General features: G+C 36.5%; 1 protein-coding gene across 7 annotated transcripts in view; it reads left to right on the top strand.

Moving 5' to 3' along the window:
* wdr37 (WD repeat domain 37) overlaps positions 1-12,590 on the top strand; it is a 76,589-nt gene that overhangs the window by 21,925 nt on the left and 42,074 nt on the right. For 4 of the 7 annotated variants that reach the window (XM_079805974.1, XM_079805973.1, XM_079805977.1 and 1 more), the window contains one exon: positions 10,254-10,389. In XM_079805974.1, coding sequence (XP_079662100.1) covers positions 10,254-10,389 — 136 coding nt within the window. Of the gene's footprint in view, positions 1-3,680; positions 3,765-10,253; positions 10,390-12,590 lie in introns of all 7 variants that reach the window. The other 3 variants (XM_079805972.1, XM_079805971.1, XM_079805975.1) reach the window with 1 other exon arrangement.

Genomic DNA, 12,590 nt, shown 5'->3' on the forward strand with positions numbered 1-12,590 from the left:
ACAAGCTACATATTTCATGGAGTTGCATACCAATTTATCAGTAGCAGGGGTGCAAAACGTGTCATGCATTGATCTGACATTGAAACTTCAATGCATCAGTTATGGAATTTCATAATTTATTCTGATATGGAACAACACCCAGTTTATTGCACATTCCTTTATTATCCAAAATACAAATCTTGACTTTTCAGACTACTTCCTTCCGACACATTCCCGATTATACTTCTTTTTTTTTTTTCATGGTGCATCACACAATTTAGTACCATCATTACTAAATCAAAAAATGTGAACTACTATCTGTGCACACTGTTTTGCTTATTTGCTCATGTTTTTTAGTTATTTTTATTTTTTGCTGTGTAGTTACTCTATTTTAAATGTTTACACCCCTAATCTTCTGTGTTCTTACCCAAATGTGCTGTTTGAAAATGAAACACATTTAGAAAGCTCATGTTTTCAAAAAGGGATGCAGCGATTAACCAATTTCTCGATTAATCACGCTTAACAACGTCACGGTTAATTAACCGTAAAGGCTCTGCTACACCGAGTGTTTCTTTTGCAAAAAACGAAAACAAATTTACACCAGCGGTGCACCAGCTTAAAGTGCAGTGCTTATCAGAGACACGGAGGCTACTACTGTACACACTGGATTAACTATGGCAGAGGGACCAAACAGCGAACAGCAAACAGTCGTTTAAATGCCTTTGTCGTTGAAATAACGCGCAATGAGTTTGCAATTCAGAAGATCTGTTTTCTAGGGCTGGTCCGAATACCATTATTTGAGCTTCGAAGCTTCGGTAAACTGTAAAAAATGATTGTGATTTTAATGGCATTTTACTGTAAAAATGCTACGGTGAAAAACAGTTAATTGGTTAACAGAAAGTTTCCGTACTATATACAGTGAATACCTGTAATAGATCTAACCGTACATTTTACAGTAAAATACCGTTTTTGAAAGTGAAAAAGAACGAGTCATTGTGTAATTTACATTGAAAACCCGTAAATTGACATTCCCAGAATTCTCTGCGTGACACTTCGCATTTGATGTACTTTCATTGCAATAACTATGTTTCTTCTTTGTTTTTTCTAATCAGTTATGTACATTAGGGTTTTATGTTACATCTGATGTTGTTAAATTAATGTTTATTGCATTTTTTTTATTTCATGTGTTTTACCATGATGGTGTTTAGTGTTTGTGTGAATGACACTGAGCACCTTCTATATTTTAGTATTGTCCCCTTAAAAGCTGCTTGTGATGAGCTTTGATTCATCACGTGATTCTCATCACCACTGTGATTGGTGGTTGTCCGTATATATATCAAAGGTACATAACAGATATTAGTATTTCAATAGGTTGGTAATTTAACATTATTTCAGTTAATGAAAACATAATAATTACAATATAAACCTTTACATTATACGGTTTTGAACTGTAAAATAAAAAAACATTTGGACCATAATTATTACATTATAAACCTTTAAATTATATCGTGCTGTCCCTAAAACGTTACTGCCGTATTTTTTACGGTAAAGTTCTGGCAACCACAGCTGCCGGTTTTTTACCGTAAGTTTTACAGGGATTTTTTTTACAGTGTAGTAATCAACATCAAATATTCGAAGCTTCGGAGGGAAGGGGCTGAAGATATTCTTCTCTCTAATAAAGGCAGGAATCTCAAGAAGCGGCACGCCTCACGCGGGCAGGGCTTATATGCTCAGAGAACTGACACTTCAGTAGTGATACAAAACACACAGGTCAGTTACGTCCCAGTTTTGATATAGTTGTAAAAATAATTTTGTTCAGTTAGAGAACAGATTAACTACAATTAAATACTGAACGTGCAGCGTGAGCCGAACGAGAGTCAGATTTCATTCATCACGAGAATGAGGAGCTAAATGACAAGATGATCGAGGAAGATTTGGTTTCAAAGCGAAATGTAAAAGTGCCTATTTAAGGGAGTTTGTCATTGTAATGTTTTGTTGTTGTGTTTTTAATTAAAAATAATAGGCTAATGAACCCACAATTCAAGCAACCCGCCCCCGAATTGGCAAACCGAAAGTAAACTGCGCACGGCTGCATTCGTTCACAGCCGCTCAGTGCACAAGCACTGCAATGTGACGGCAAGGGAACATTTTTTACCGTCACATCCCTAACGGGTAAAAAAGCTAATACATTTTGATTCTATTATTCAATTTTCCACAATGTAAAACCAACGCAGCTGAACCCGAAATGCAAGCTCAGGCACGCGCTTCTTCCATAAGCTTGTGCAGTTGTGCGTTCTAGATAGAGACTCCGTTGCAGGGAAGCAAATATATATAACGAGGTTGGGTTCCTATTCAACTGTCCATCCTATTAAAAACTGCTAGGCTATAAATAATTGTTAAAAAAGAGTATTGTATTTCGCCAGATTTTATAGTGTTAACAAATGCAAGCGTGAATGAGAACCGGCTCAAGGAGGATGCCAGGTAAATGCGAGAAAAAAAAGAAAAGGGAAAAAAAACCCTGAATATTCGAATCCTAAAAATTGAAAATGGAATACCAACTATTCGAATATTCAAATATTCTGGTCCAGCCCAACTCTTTTACATCATGTAAAATTAATCAATTTTCCCCGAAATGCATAGAAGTGGCCAGTGAACATGAGAGAAGAACAAACTTTATTGTTTCATGCACAATATGTATCTGATATGAATAAAACATTTATTCAAATTATAATTAAAAAGCATTATTATTGCAGCTTCCATGGATATCGGTGTATGGAATTGAAATTTAACAAACTATACATGTCTTTTTATATAGGCTATTAATTCATATCTATTTAAATCTCTAAAACCTCAAATAAGCATTATGTGGTTAAATAGTGATATATGAATAGTGATATATGAATAGTGATATATGAATAGTGATATAGTGATATATGAATAGTGATATATGAATAGTGATATAGTGATATATGAATAGTGATATATGAATAGTGATATATGAATAGTGATATATGAATAGTGATATAGTGATATATGAATAGTGATACATGAAAAGCGCAAAGCGCAGAAGCACATTTGAATTTATCAGCGACACAAACAAACAAACCAAAATAATAGACATGACTTTCTCAGGCCACATGCAAAATTAGATTAATTATTAAAAAGATTAGTAAAATGAATACGTATGGAGGACAGTTCGTGACAGTAACAGTTCAGTTTATTCCCCTCATGCTGATATTGGATGATTACAGAGCGGAGGTCACCTTTCTTTAATTCCTTTCTTTAATTCCAAAGGGAGAGATGGACTTTTGTCTTTATGTATATTAATTTGTGCTGAATTATTTGGTTGCTGTGATTATTTCTGGTTCAAAATGTAGCAAAAAATAACCCCTTTAAAATCTAAAGAGTGTTCATGTGATTTTATACATTGTTGTGAAATTATAATAACCGTGATAATCGTGAAACCGTGATTATTTCTCAGACTATAATCGTACCAACAAAATCTATAATCGTTGCATCCCTATTGTCAGAATTTCTCACAACTTTCCGCATGGGTCCATGTATGGAACAAAGCACCTTGTTTACCCGTGGACTCTTGAATATTTAGCTGAATGGTGCTGGTTGAAATTTCAAATCAGCTTTTTAACGTTTTGCTCCTCATAGATTACAATTGTTCTTTTCTCTCGGTTTCACTGATGTAGCGCTCAAATTCTTTCCCGGGGAAAGTAGGTGGACCTCGCAACTTCAATGTAGGAAACTGGGAGTTATGGGGTGGAGACTCATGGGTAATTAACTCCTCAGTGTGCCAAAATGCATGAACTATCCAACAGTTGGGGGTCATAACCCAATAACGATGCGCTTGATGACAAGCCATCAATCTGTGCTTATCTGGCTAACTCTAACACTAATTCAGCATTATACAACACGTTAAGATAATGTCTTGTATTAAGATTAAGAAATACCGCTTATGGAAGTTCTGAATAGTTGGCTTGGCTTGGAAACCTTTGATTGACGTTGATGTTCTTAACTGCCAGCACATCTTACCACATTCAAGCATTTGGCCAGAGCACGAAATCTTGAATTGGTTGAAAAAAGCCCTTCAGATCATTACTAGAGCAAACCTTGAAATGTTCTGTGACCAAGTATTTTGCATACATGCCAAAAAAAATAGAAATGCAATGGCTAAATATCTTGATGGTGACCTGGGCCAGATGTGCTGGCTGGGAGAGAACCATGACAGCTGACTAAATCTAACAATGATATTACCGTATTCTGGCTTTGGACGGTTTAGACAGCTCAATTTGATGCAAATAGTCGTTGTCTTTTTTTGTGACATTTTTGTTCTAACAAACTGGCCGCAAAAATTTCTTTATTCACACTTTAAAACATTAAAAAGTTGATCCCCCTGCTGAGTAGTTCTGTAATGTGGTATCCCTCATACAAACCCTTCCCTTCAAAAACACTAGACACGGCAGAAGAGAAAACACCAACAGCTCTTTCCCCCGTTACAGGGAACATTAGCTGATGTTTCTTGTTTAGTCAGTGTTGAAAATGCTCTCTTGTTTTCAGGCTGTACATAGTGTACTTTTACTCCGTTCTGCTTTTGTAACACCATAAAAAGTATTGAAAATGTTAAAATTAGGACTTGATTCACTCAATAAAATGAAGCTCAGAACAGTGTTGATTTTAAGTTTTAATCTCAAGTAGCAATAGTATTTATTTTAATAGATTGTTATTATATATTTATTACATACTAATTGTTTTATGAAGGAAAAATACTTGTATTGTTTAAAAAAATCTCTTTTAAAATACTTTATTGTTTTTTTGTTAGCTATTAAATTTAGTGCTGTCAAATCGATTAATCGCATCCCATATAAAAGTTTGTGTTTACATGTGTGTGTACTGTGTATAATTATGCATATTTGAATACACACACATACATGTATATATTTAAGAAATATTTGCATGTGTATACTGTATATATTTATATAATTTATATTATATATAAATATTTTCTATATATAAATATATATTTTTTTCTTAAATATATACATGCATGTGTGTGTATTTTATATATACATAATTATACACAGTACACACACACATATTATGTAAACACTAACTTTTATTTTGGATGCGATTTAATAGATTGGACACCATTCATTAAATTATAAATTACACATCACAGCCTTTCATAAAACAAAGTATTGTGTTCACGTAGCATATTGTTAAGATAATATTTTCAACTTAAAGGGTTAGTTCACCCAAAAATGAAAATGATCCCATGATTTACTCACCCTCAAGTCATCCTAGGTGTACATGACATTCATCTTTCAGACGGATCAGAGTTATATTAAAAAAGTCCTGGCTCTTCCAAGCTTTATAATGGCAGTGAATAGCTGGGTCATTTTTGAAGTCCATAAAAGTGCATCTATCCATCATATAACTGCTCCACACGGCTCCGGGGAGTTAATAAAGGCCTTCTGAAGCGAAGTGGTGCATTTGTGTCAGAAAAATATCCATATTTAAAACTTTATATACTAAAATAACTAACTTCCGGCGGTCAGCGGTACGCATGTCGACTTGCGGTGAAAGAGTAACCCTTGACCCTTGAACCCTTGACTCATGCGTATTGACGAACGCAGAAGCGCAGAGGATAGAGCAAAACAAAACACCGGTCATGAATTAGAAATGCCGGAGAATCGATATTAGAGAATCCACGAGAGGCGTCACAGCTTGAGATTCTCCTGTACATCGCGTCAGGGGTCACTCTTTTAGCGCTTGTCGACTTGCATACCGCTGACCGCCGGAAGCTCATTATTTTAGTCTATAAAGTTTTAAATATGGATATTTTTCTTTCACAAACGCACCACTTCCCTTCTGAAGGCCTTTATTAACCCCCGGAGCTGTGTGGAGCAGTTATATGATGGATAGATGCACTTTTATGGACTTAAAAAATGAACCAACAAGTCAATGCCATTATAAAGCTTGGATTAGCCAGGACTTTTTTAATATAACTCTAATTGTGTTCATCTGAAAGAAGAGTGTCATATACACCTAGAATGGCTTGAGGGTGAGTAAATCATGGGCTAATTAAAATTTTTGGCTGAACTATCCAGACACTGGTGACCTTTGGTGTTGTGACCTCTTTTTTAAGTTACAATTAAATCATTATATTGCAAATGTATGCATTGCATTAATAGCCCTCTTGGGGGCTTGGTTTTGTGTAACTTTTAAGTATATTGTACATACGAATTCAAGGAATTTCATGATTGTCTTTTGGACATGTTTTATGAACTCTAAATGAGGAGCTTGGTCAGTTACTATATAATATTGCTTTCTAATATTAAAGAGCATTTTCACAGTGCTGAGATGAGGGCTCATTGTGCTTGCTGTGTTTGCTCTTACCTTCAGTGAAATTTTGAGCTTAGCAGTGCTTATTAGTAGTTAGGCTGCATATTGACATGCTTGCATACTTTCCTCAGTCCATTGCTTTATAGGCCCTGTTTACACCTGGTATTAAGATATGTTTTGGTCGATCGGATCACAAATACATGGAGACATTCCTATTTACACCTTGTATTTTAATCTTTAAAGGTTAAGTCTCTCTTGACCACTTTCAACCACTTCTGTCCTGATTTCTTCAAGGGGAGGGTCTGTGGGAAAAACGCTGTGTGTGTGTTAGAAATCAGGAATGATGATAGAACATTGTGCTTGGTACTTTTTACATTTTTTTGGGTCTTCAGCTATCAAAGTTTAAATCCCGCCTGGCTAGCGTGCTTCTCATAATATTCATGCATTAAGTCAGTAGGCGGTCTTTTGTTTCTGTTCGAACACATTTGACTAAATGAGCGTTTACACTACGAAAGCAATTCGGTCGAATGTGTTTTCGACTACCTCTGGAAGTGGTCGAAAGTGGACTTGCTCAAAACGTTTTAGATCCCATTTAGCAGCGTCCACTTGCGATCCGACCGATCAAAACGCATCTTAATACCAGGTGTAAACAGGGCCTTAGAAGTCATTTGCTTCCTGTGATGCCAAAACATTTGTTAAAGTTAGGACAATGTACCTCAATACTTCTTTATTCTGAACATTGCCTTTTACAAACACTATTATAGGGATGCACTGAAATAGAAATGTTGGCCGATACCAATTTGTATGATTTTATCTTATGACTGCAGGCCAGTATAATAATCTATACTGTTGAACTTGGATCATAGTAAAAAATAGATTTACACAAGTTTAATTACAATTTGACATGCTTCAAATGACAAAACAGAACTAAAAATCAATAATGCACGGCTTGAAATGGTCACTGAAATATCGTGCATCCCTAAATATTACAGCATTTTTTTTTTGTATCAAATATATGTGAAACTTTGTTGGTATCATCACTGTAGGCATCAAGAAAAGACATTTTTTTTTTTTTTTTTTTTTTTTTTACTTAGTTACAGATGTACAATATTTTACGATTTACAGTTGTGCAACTATTTTGATGTTTTTTCAGACGGGGCAATTTTATTAATTTAAGTCAAGTATAGATCCTATTAAAATGTTTAAATGCCAAATGATCTGCAAAATTGGGGATATAATGATATACATTACCTTTCAAAGTCTGGGGTCAGTAAGGTTTATTATTTATTGATCATGGATGCATTAATAGTAGGGTAGGCAATTTTTCTTATAAATACTTTTTGTCATCCTGGTTGAAGCATCTTGTTACCAATAAATAATAGTGTAGAAAAATTACATATATCTTCTGTGGAAGTCTCAGGACCAAACATTTTTTCATCCAATCATTGCATTCGGTCCAAATGCAATGATTGGACCAAAACAACCAGCTTCTGCTGCGTTCACGCCATGTCATAACTAGGGTTGGGTACCTATATAACCGGTATGTAACCGGACCGAATCAGAACGCAGATTCCGGTTCCTCATTTCGGTGCCATTTAAATTCAAACGTACTTTCGCGCTTTGGCTGGCGCCAAGCCAGAGACAGACACACTCACCACTCGTCACGTATCACAACTATTCGGTGTTTCCAACCACATCATGTTTATTTTAGGTTTCAGACATTTAAATGCTCTTAAGTACTAGCAAAAACACACACACTGTCTATGGAAGCGGCAATAACAATCCTTTCAGAAAGTTTAATAATTTGACTACGTGTCTTATTTATATCAGATACACATAATCTAGTAACTATATAATTTACTCTATTCTTCTCCCAGTTCACCAGTCTTTCATGTATTTTGTGAGACTTAGATGAATAAATGTGATATAAATCCGACAGATCCAATTCTCTGAATTGCGGCGCAAACTAAAATGGCGGTGCCCATCGTGCATTATAGATCAACATGAGCATTATAAAGGTATTTAAATGGCAAAACACATTCACTTACACATATTTGAAAATCAAAATATCAGATAGTTCATGACATAGTTAACAAGTTTGTGAATATTTTAATAAAAAATAAAATAAAACAGCTATAGCTGTCATACAGCACTATTGCGGAAGCATGATGCATCGCCATGGAAACAATAAGGCTGTGCGTTTTAAAATATTTAGCCAGATAATATGGTCATATTTCTGCAAAATAATTCTGGACCTTGAAGCTGGTTTGTAGCAGACCAAGAATACCGACTACTTTGCTGTTATTAGCACTGTAACTATTATTTAGGGTTAAATTAGGCCTGTTGTAGTTTAGGTTTTACTGTGAATTTGTTAAGTAAATTGTGTTTTGTATCTATTTATGTTTAATATATTCAAGTATACTTTAATTTTAACAATTTATTTTTATTAAGTTTAAAGATAAAAAAGCCATTCTTTGATGTCATCCACTGTCATTTTGTGGCTTTTTTAATTTTAAGTATCAGTTCAGGTACCGTTTAAGCACCAGTACCGTTTTAAAAGTATTGGTTTTCCACCGGTATCGTAAAAAAACCAAACGATACCCAACCCTAGTCATAACTGTAATTACGAGATGGAGCCCTTTGACGGAGCTCGCATTTATGTGGTTCTGTGTCGACACGATCAACACTGAAATTAATCTGCAGCAGTATGAGGTAGTTTAACGACGTCTCTCATGAAGCTTTGCCGAATCGGCTGTGTACGGCGTTCATGTCTTTCAGAGGGGGCGTGGCTTTGTAGATGCTCTGAAGTGAGGGTGGGATCTCATGCTTTGAAAGCTAACTTGCTATTGCTAGCCTTTCTGAAATTGGCTACCCTTACTTTAAACGAATCAAACGTGACAGTAAAGGCCTTTATAATGTTTCTGTTTCAAATAAATGCTTTCTGTTTATCAAAAAACTAAAACTTGAAAAAACAACAACTAATAAGTCCTTTTTCTTGAGCACCACATCAACATATTACAATTATTTATGAAGGATCATGTGACATTGAATTGCATTCAAATGTTCAGATAGAAAAGTTATTTTAAACTCTATTAATATTCCAGAATATCACGGTTAACTGTGTTTTGGATCAAAAAAAGCATAAGAAACTGATAAAATCTTACAGACCCCAAACTTTTGAACGGTAGTAAATCCACCAGGCCAGTTAGTTCATTTTGGACAATATCTGGGCCCTTTTTTATAGTTCTAAAACACCTCCATATCAATGGAGTAAAGTAGTTCACCAGGAAAGGTTGTGTGTTACAGTGATTTACCACATTTTGTGAATTTGAAGTTGATATTGTGTAAAATAGTTGTGTATTTTCAACACTTTTGTAAATGTGTCATTTGCCATTCAATTGTATTGTATTATGTATCTATGCATTGGATACATAGCAACCAATGACCAACTTGCTCTCTCAGCTCAGCTTCTTTCCGTATTCAGATATGATCCATATGTTTACATGTATAATTTTCCAAATTTACGAACCGTTTTCTCATTCGTCTGTATTTTTTATTAATTTAGTTGGTTTTGTAATCTTTCATTTATTTTAATGGTATTGATGCTGTTCTTGTTTATTTATGTTTGTTTGGGTGTTTTAATTTGAACTTTCCCATTTCAGAAGTATTGACTACGCTCTCCTTTCATAGACCTTGATCTTGTGTGAGAGACTGTATGACTGAATGCAGTGTGTTCATACAATCCAGCTGTAACTACATGACGTGTGTTATAAGTGTAGAGATGTTCCAGTCATGTATGGTTTGAGTATCCCCATGCTTCTGCGCTGCTTACTGTTGCTCTGTAGTTAGATCTGTGTGTGTGGTGTGTGTGTGTGAGCGGGACCTCTGATCAAATGCTCACTCTCCACTATGTCCCTCAGATCGTGTCCAGTTTCAAAGCCACCACATCTCGTGCAGTTTGTCAGCTGGTCAAGGAGTATGTGGGACACCGGGATGGGATATGGGACCTGGCCGTTACTCGGATTCAGCCGCTGGTTCTAGGCACAGCTTCAGCAGGTAAATCTGACACAACCACTCTTACCTTACCCGTTCATAATTCAGTTAAGACCTCTTTTTTGTCCTGACCAGATTGAATAAAAATCTGTATTTGTGAAATAAATATGTTGAATTAAAATTAATAAGTGTAGTTCTATGTAATTCTACTTAATTCTATTGCTACTTTAATTACCAAAAACGTAATAATAATTTCTGTCATGACTGCATCTGTCATCATCAAGCTCAAGTATTTATCCCTGTTAGACGAGTTAAAGAGGTCCTATCATCCTGTTCTACGTGTTCAGCTTTCTTTAGTGTGCAATGTTGCTGTTTGAGCATGGAAAAGCTCTGCAAGGTTACAAAGGGAGTTCTTCTCTATATCAGTGCGAACCTTTTCTGAACTCCCTGAAACCAGATTGAATAAAAATCTGTGATATTTGTGAAAAAAGTGTAATAAATATGACTTGTTGAATTGAGAATTAATTACTTTAAAGTCCCTGTAAAGGCAATTCTGAGATTTGTTTCTAAACACATTATAAATGTTAGAAATGTATTGCTGAAACACATTACAAAGACTGTGAACTATGAAGTACTGAATTCAGAAGTTAGACCGTTAAACAGTTTTTCACCGTTGCTGTGTTCAGGATTTTCTGGGCGGGGCTAAAACGAGCCTGGCTCCTCCCCTAACACGATCATAACTAGAGCACATTCGCATCAGTTCGATCGCGAGTTACTGTTAGTACGGCTAGTTACTATAGTCAACAACTTACATAACAGCTTACAAAACAAAAACGATGAAGAAGTGGATTAATTTTGTGAACAGCAACCTTGATGGAGAGCTGAGGATCATCACCGACACCTGCCTCTGCAGTGACTTTACACCGGATCGTTTTACAAACTTTCACCGGAGACAACTGGGATTCACTGATAATCCGCTGCAGAACCGACTATCCCCTGCCCAGGCCTTCATCCTCCCGTCCCGCAGACATCTGGAGCGTCGTGATCATAGACGCTCGTGATCAGTGAGTGTTTGTTGTCTTGTGTGCTACTGCCGCTTTCCCGCGAGTGGGCGTGGTTTCAGCGCCGACAGCCGACACACCCCCAGCGTTTGAGAGCAGAGAATGCTGCTCATTTTTTCAGGTTTTTGATAAGCTATTTTATGTACTTCCCGGAATTTTTTATGATTCAAATTTGGCTGGGTGGTTAATAACACATTTATCTGTGGTGTGAGGAACTCAGAACACATGTTTAGTTTTGACTTTACAGGGACTTTAAGAGGTCCTATCACCTATCATGAAAAAACCTATTTCTGAACTCCCTGAAACGCCTCCATTGTAGTCTTGAGTTTTCTTCCGGGAACGAATATGTCACGGAATGGATTTCCTGAGTGGGGCGTGTCTCATAACTCTGTGTCTCACTCCGCGCCTCTGTTCAGGAAATCCATTCCATAGTTTGCAGCCAGCTAGCAGACAAGCCGGCGGGAATCACTTTTGGAAAGCGCAGACGTGGCTCATGGGTATCGGATTTCTCCGCAGGTTGGATCGGGAAAATCCGATACGTGAATTAAGCTGGTATCGGTCCCGATACCGATACTGGATCGGATCGGCCCCATCCCTAATGTACACCCTTTCATGGAAACGGTATTCCCTGGTGGCTGTGGCTCTTTCAGCAGATAATGCGCCCTGCCACAAAGCAAAAATGGTTCAGGAATGGTTTGAGGCCATGGTTTGACTTGGCCTCCAAATTCCCCAGATCTCAATCCAATCGAGCGTCTGTAGGATGTGCTGAACAAACAAGTCCGATCCATAGAGGCGCGACCTCGCAACTTACAGGACTTGCAAGATCTGCTGCTAACATCTTGGTGCCAGATGCCACAGCACACCTTCAGGGGTCCAGTGGAGTCCAAGCCTCGATGGGTCAGGGCTGTTTTGGCAGCAAAAGGGGGACTGTAGACCAAATTTTACTAGTCAATGTTACTTTTCATTAATATTCATAATTAGTTACTGTTTTGTATCTGTATTATTATTATTTTTTATAATCATTTATAATCATTGTATGCTTTATTACATGTATGTGAGAGAGCATGGGAGAGTTAACTTTGGACTATGGGGTTCCATGTGTGCACACGGTGAAACAGCATGTAACTTTAATGTGTGTGAGTAAGTTTCAATGCATATGTGTACATTCAGTTAATGGAAACCAGATGTTTTGGGGATGCATAA

This window comes from Gobio gobio (assembly GCF_949357685.1).
Source record: "Gobio gobio genome assembly, chromosome: 23".
NCBI lineage: Eukaryota > Metazoa > Chordata > Actinopteri > Cypriniformes > Gobionidae > Gobio > Gobio gobio.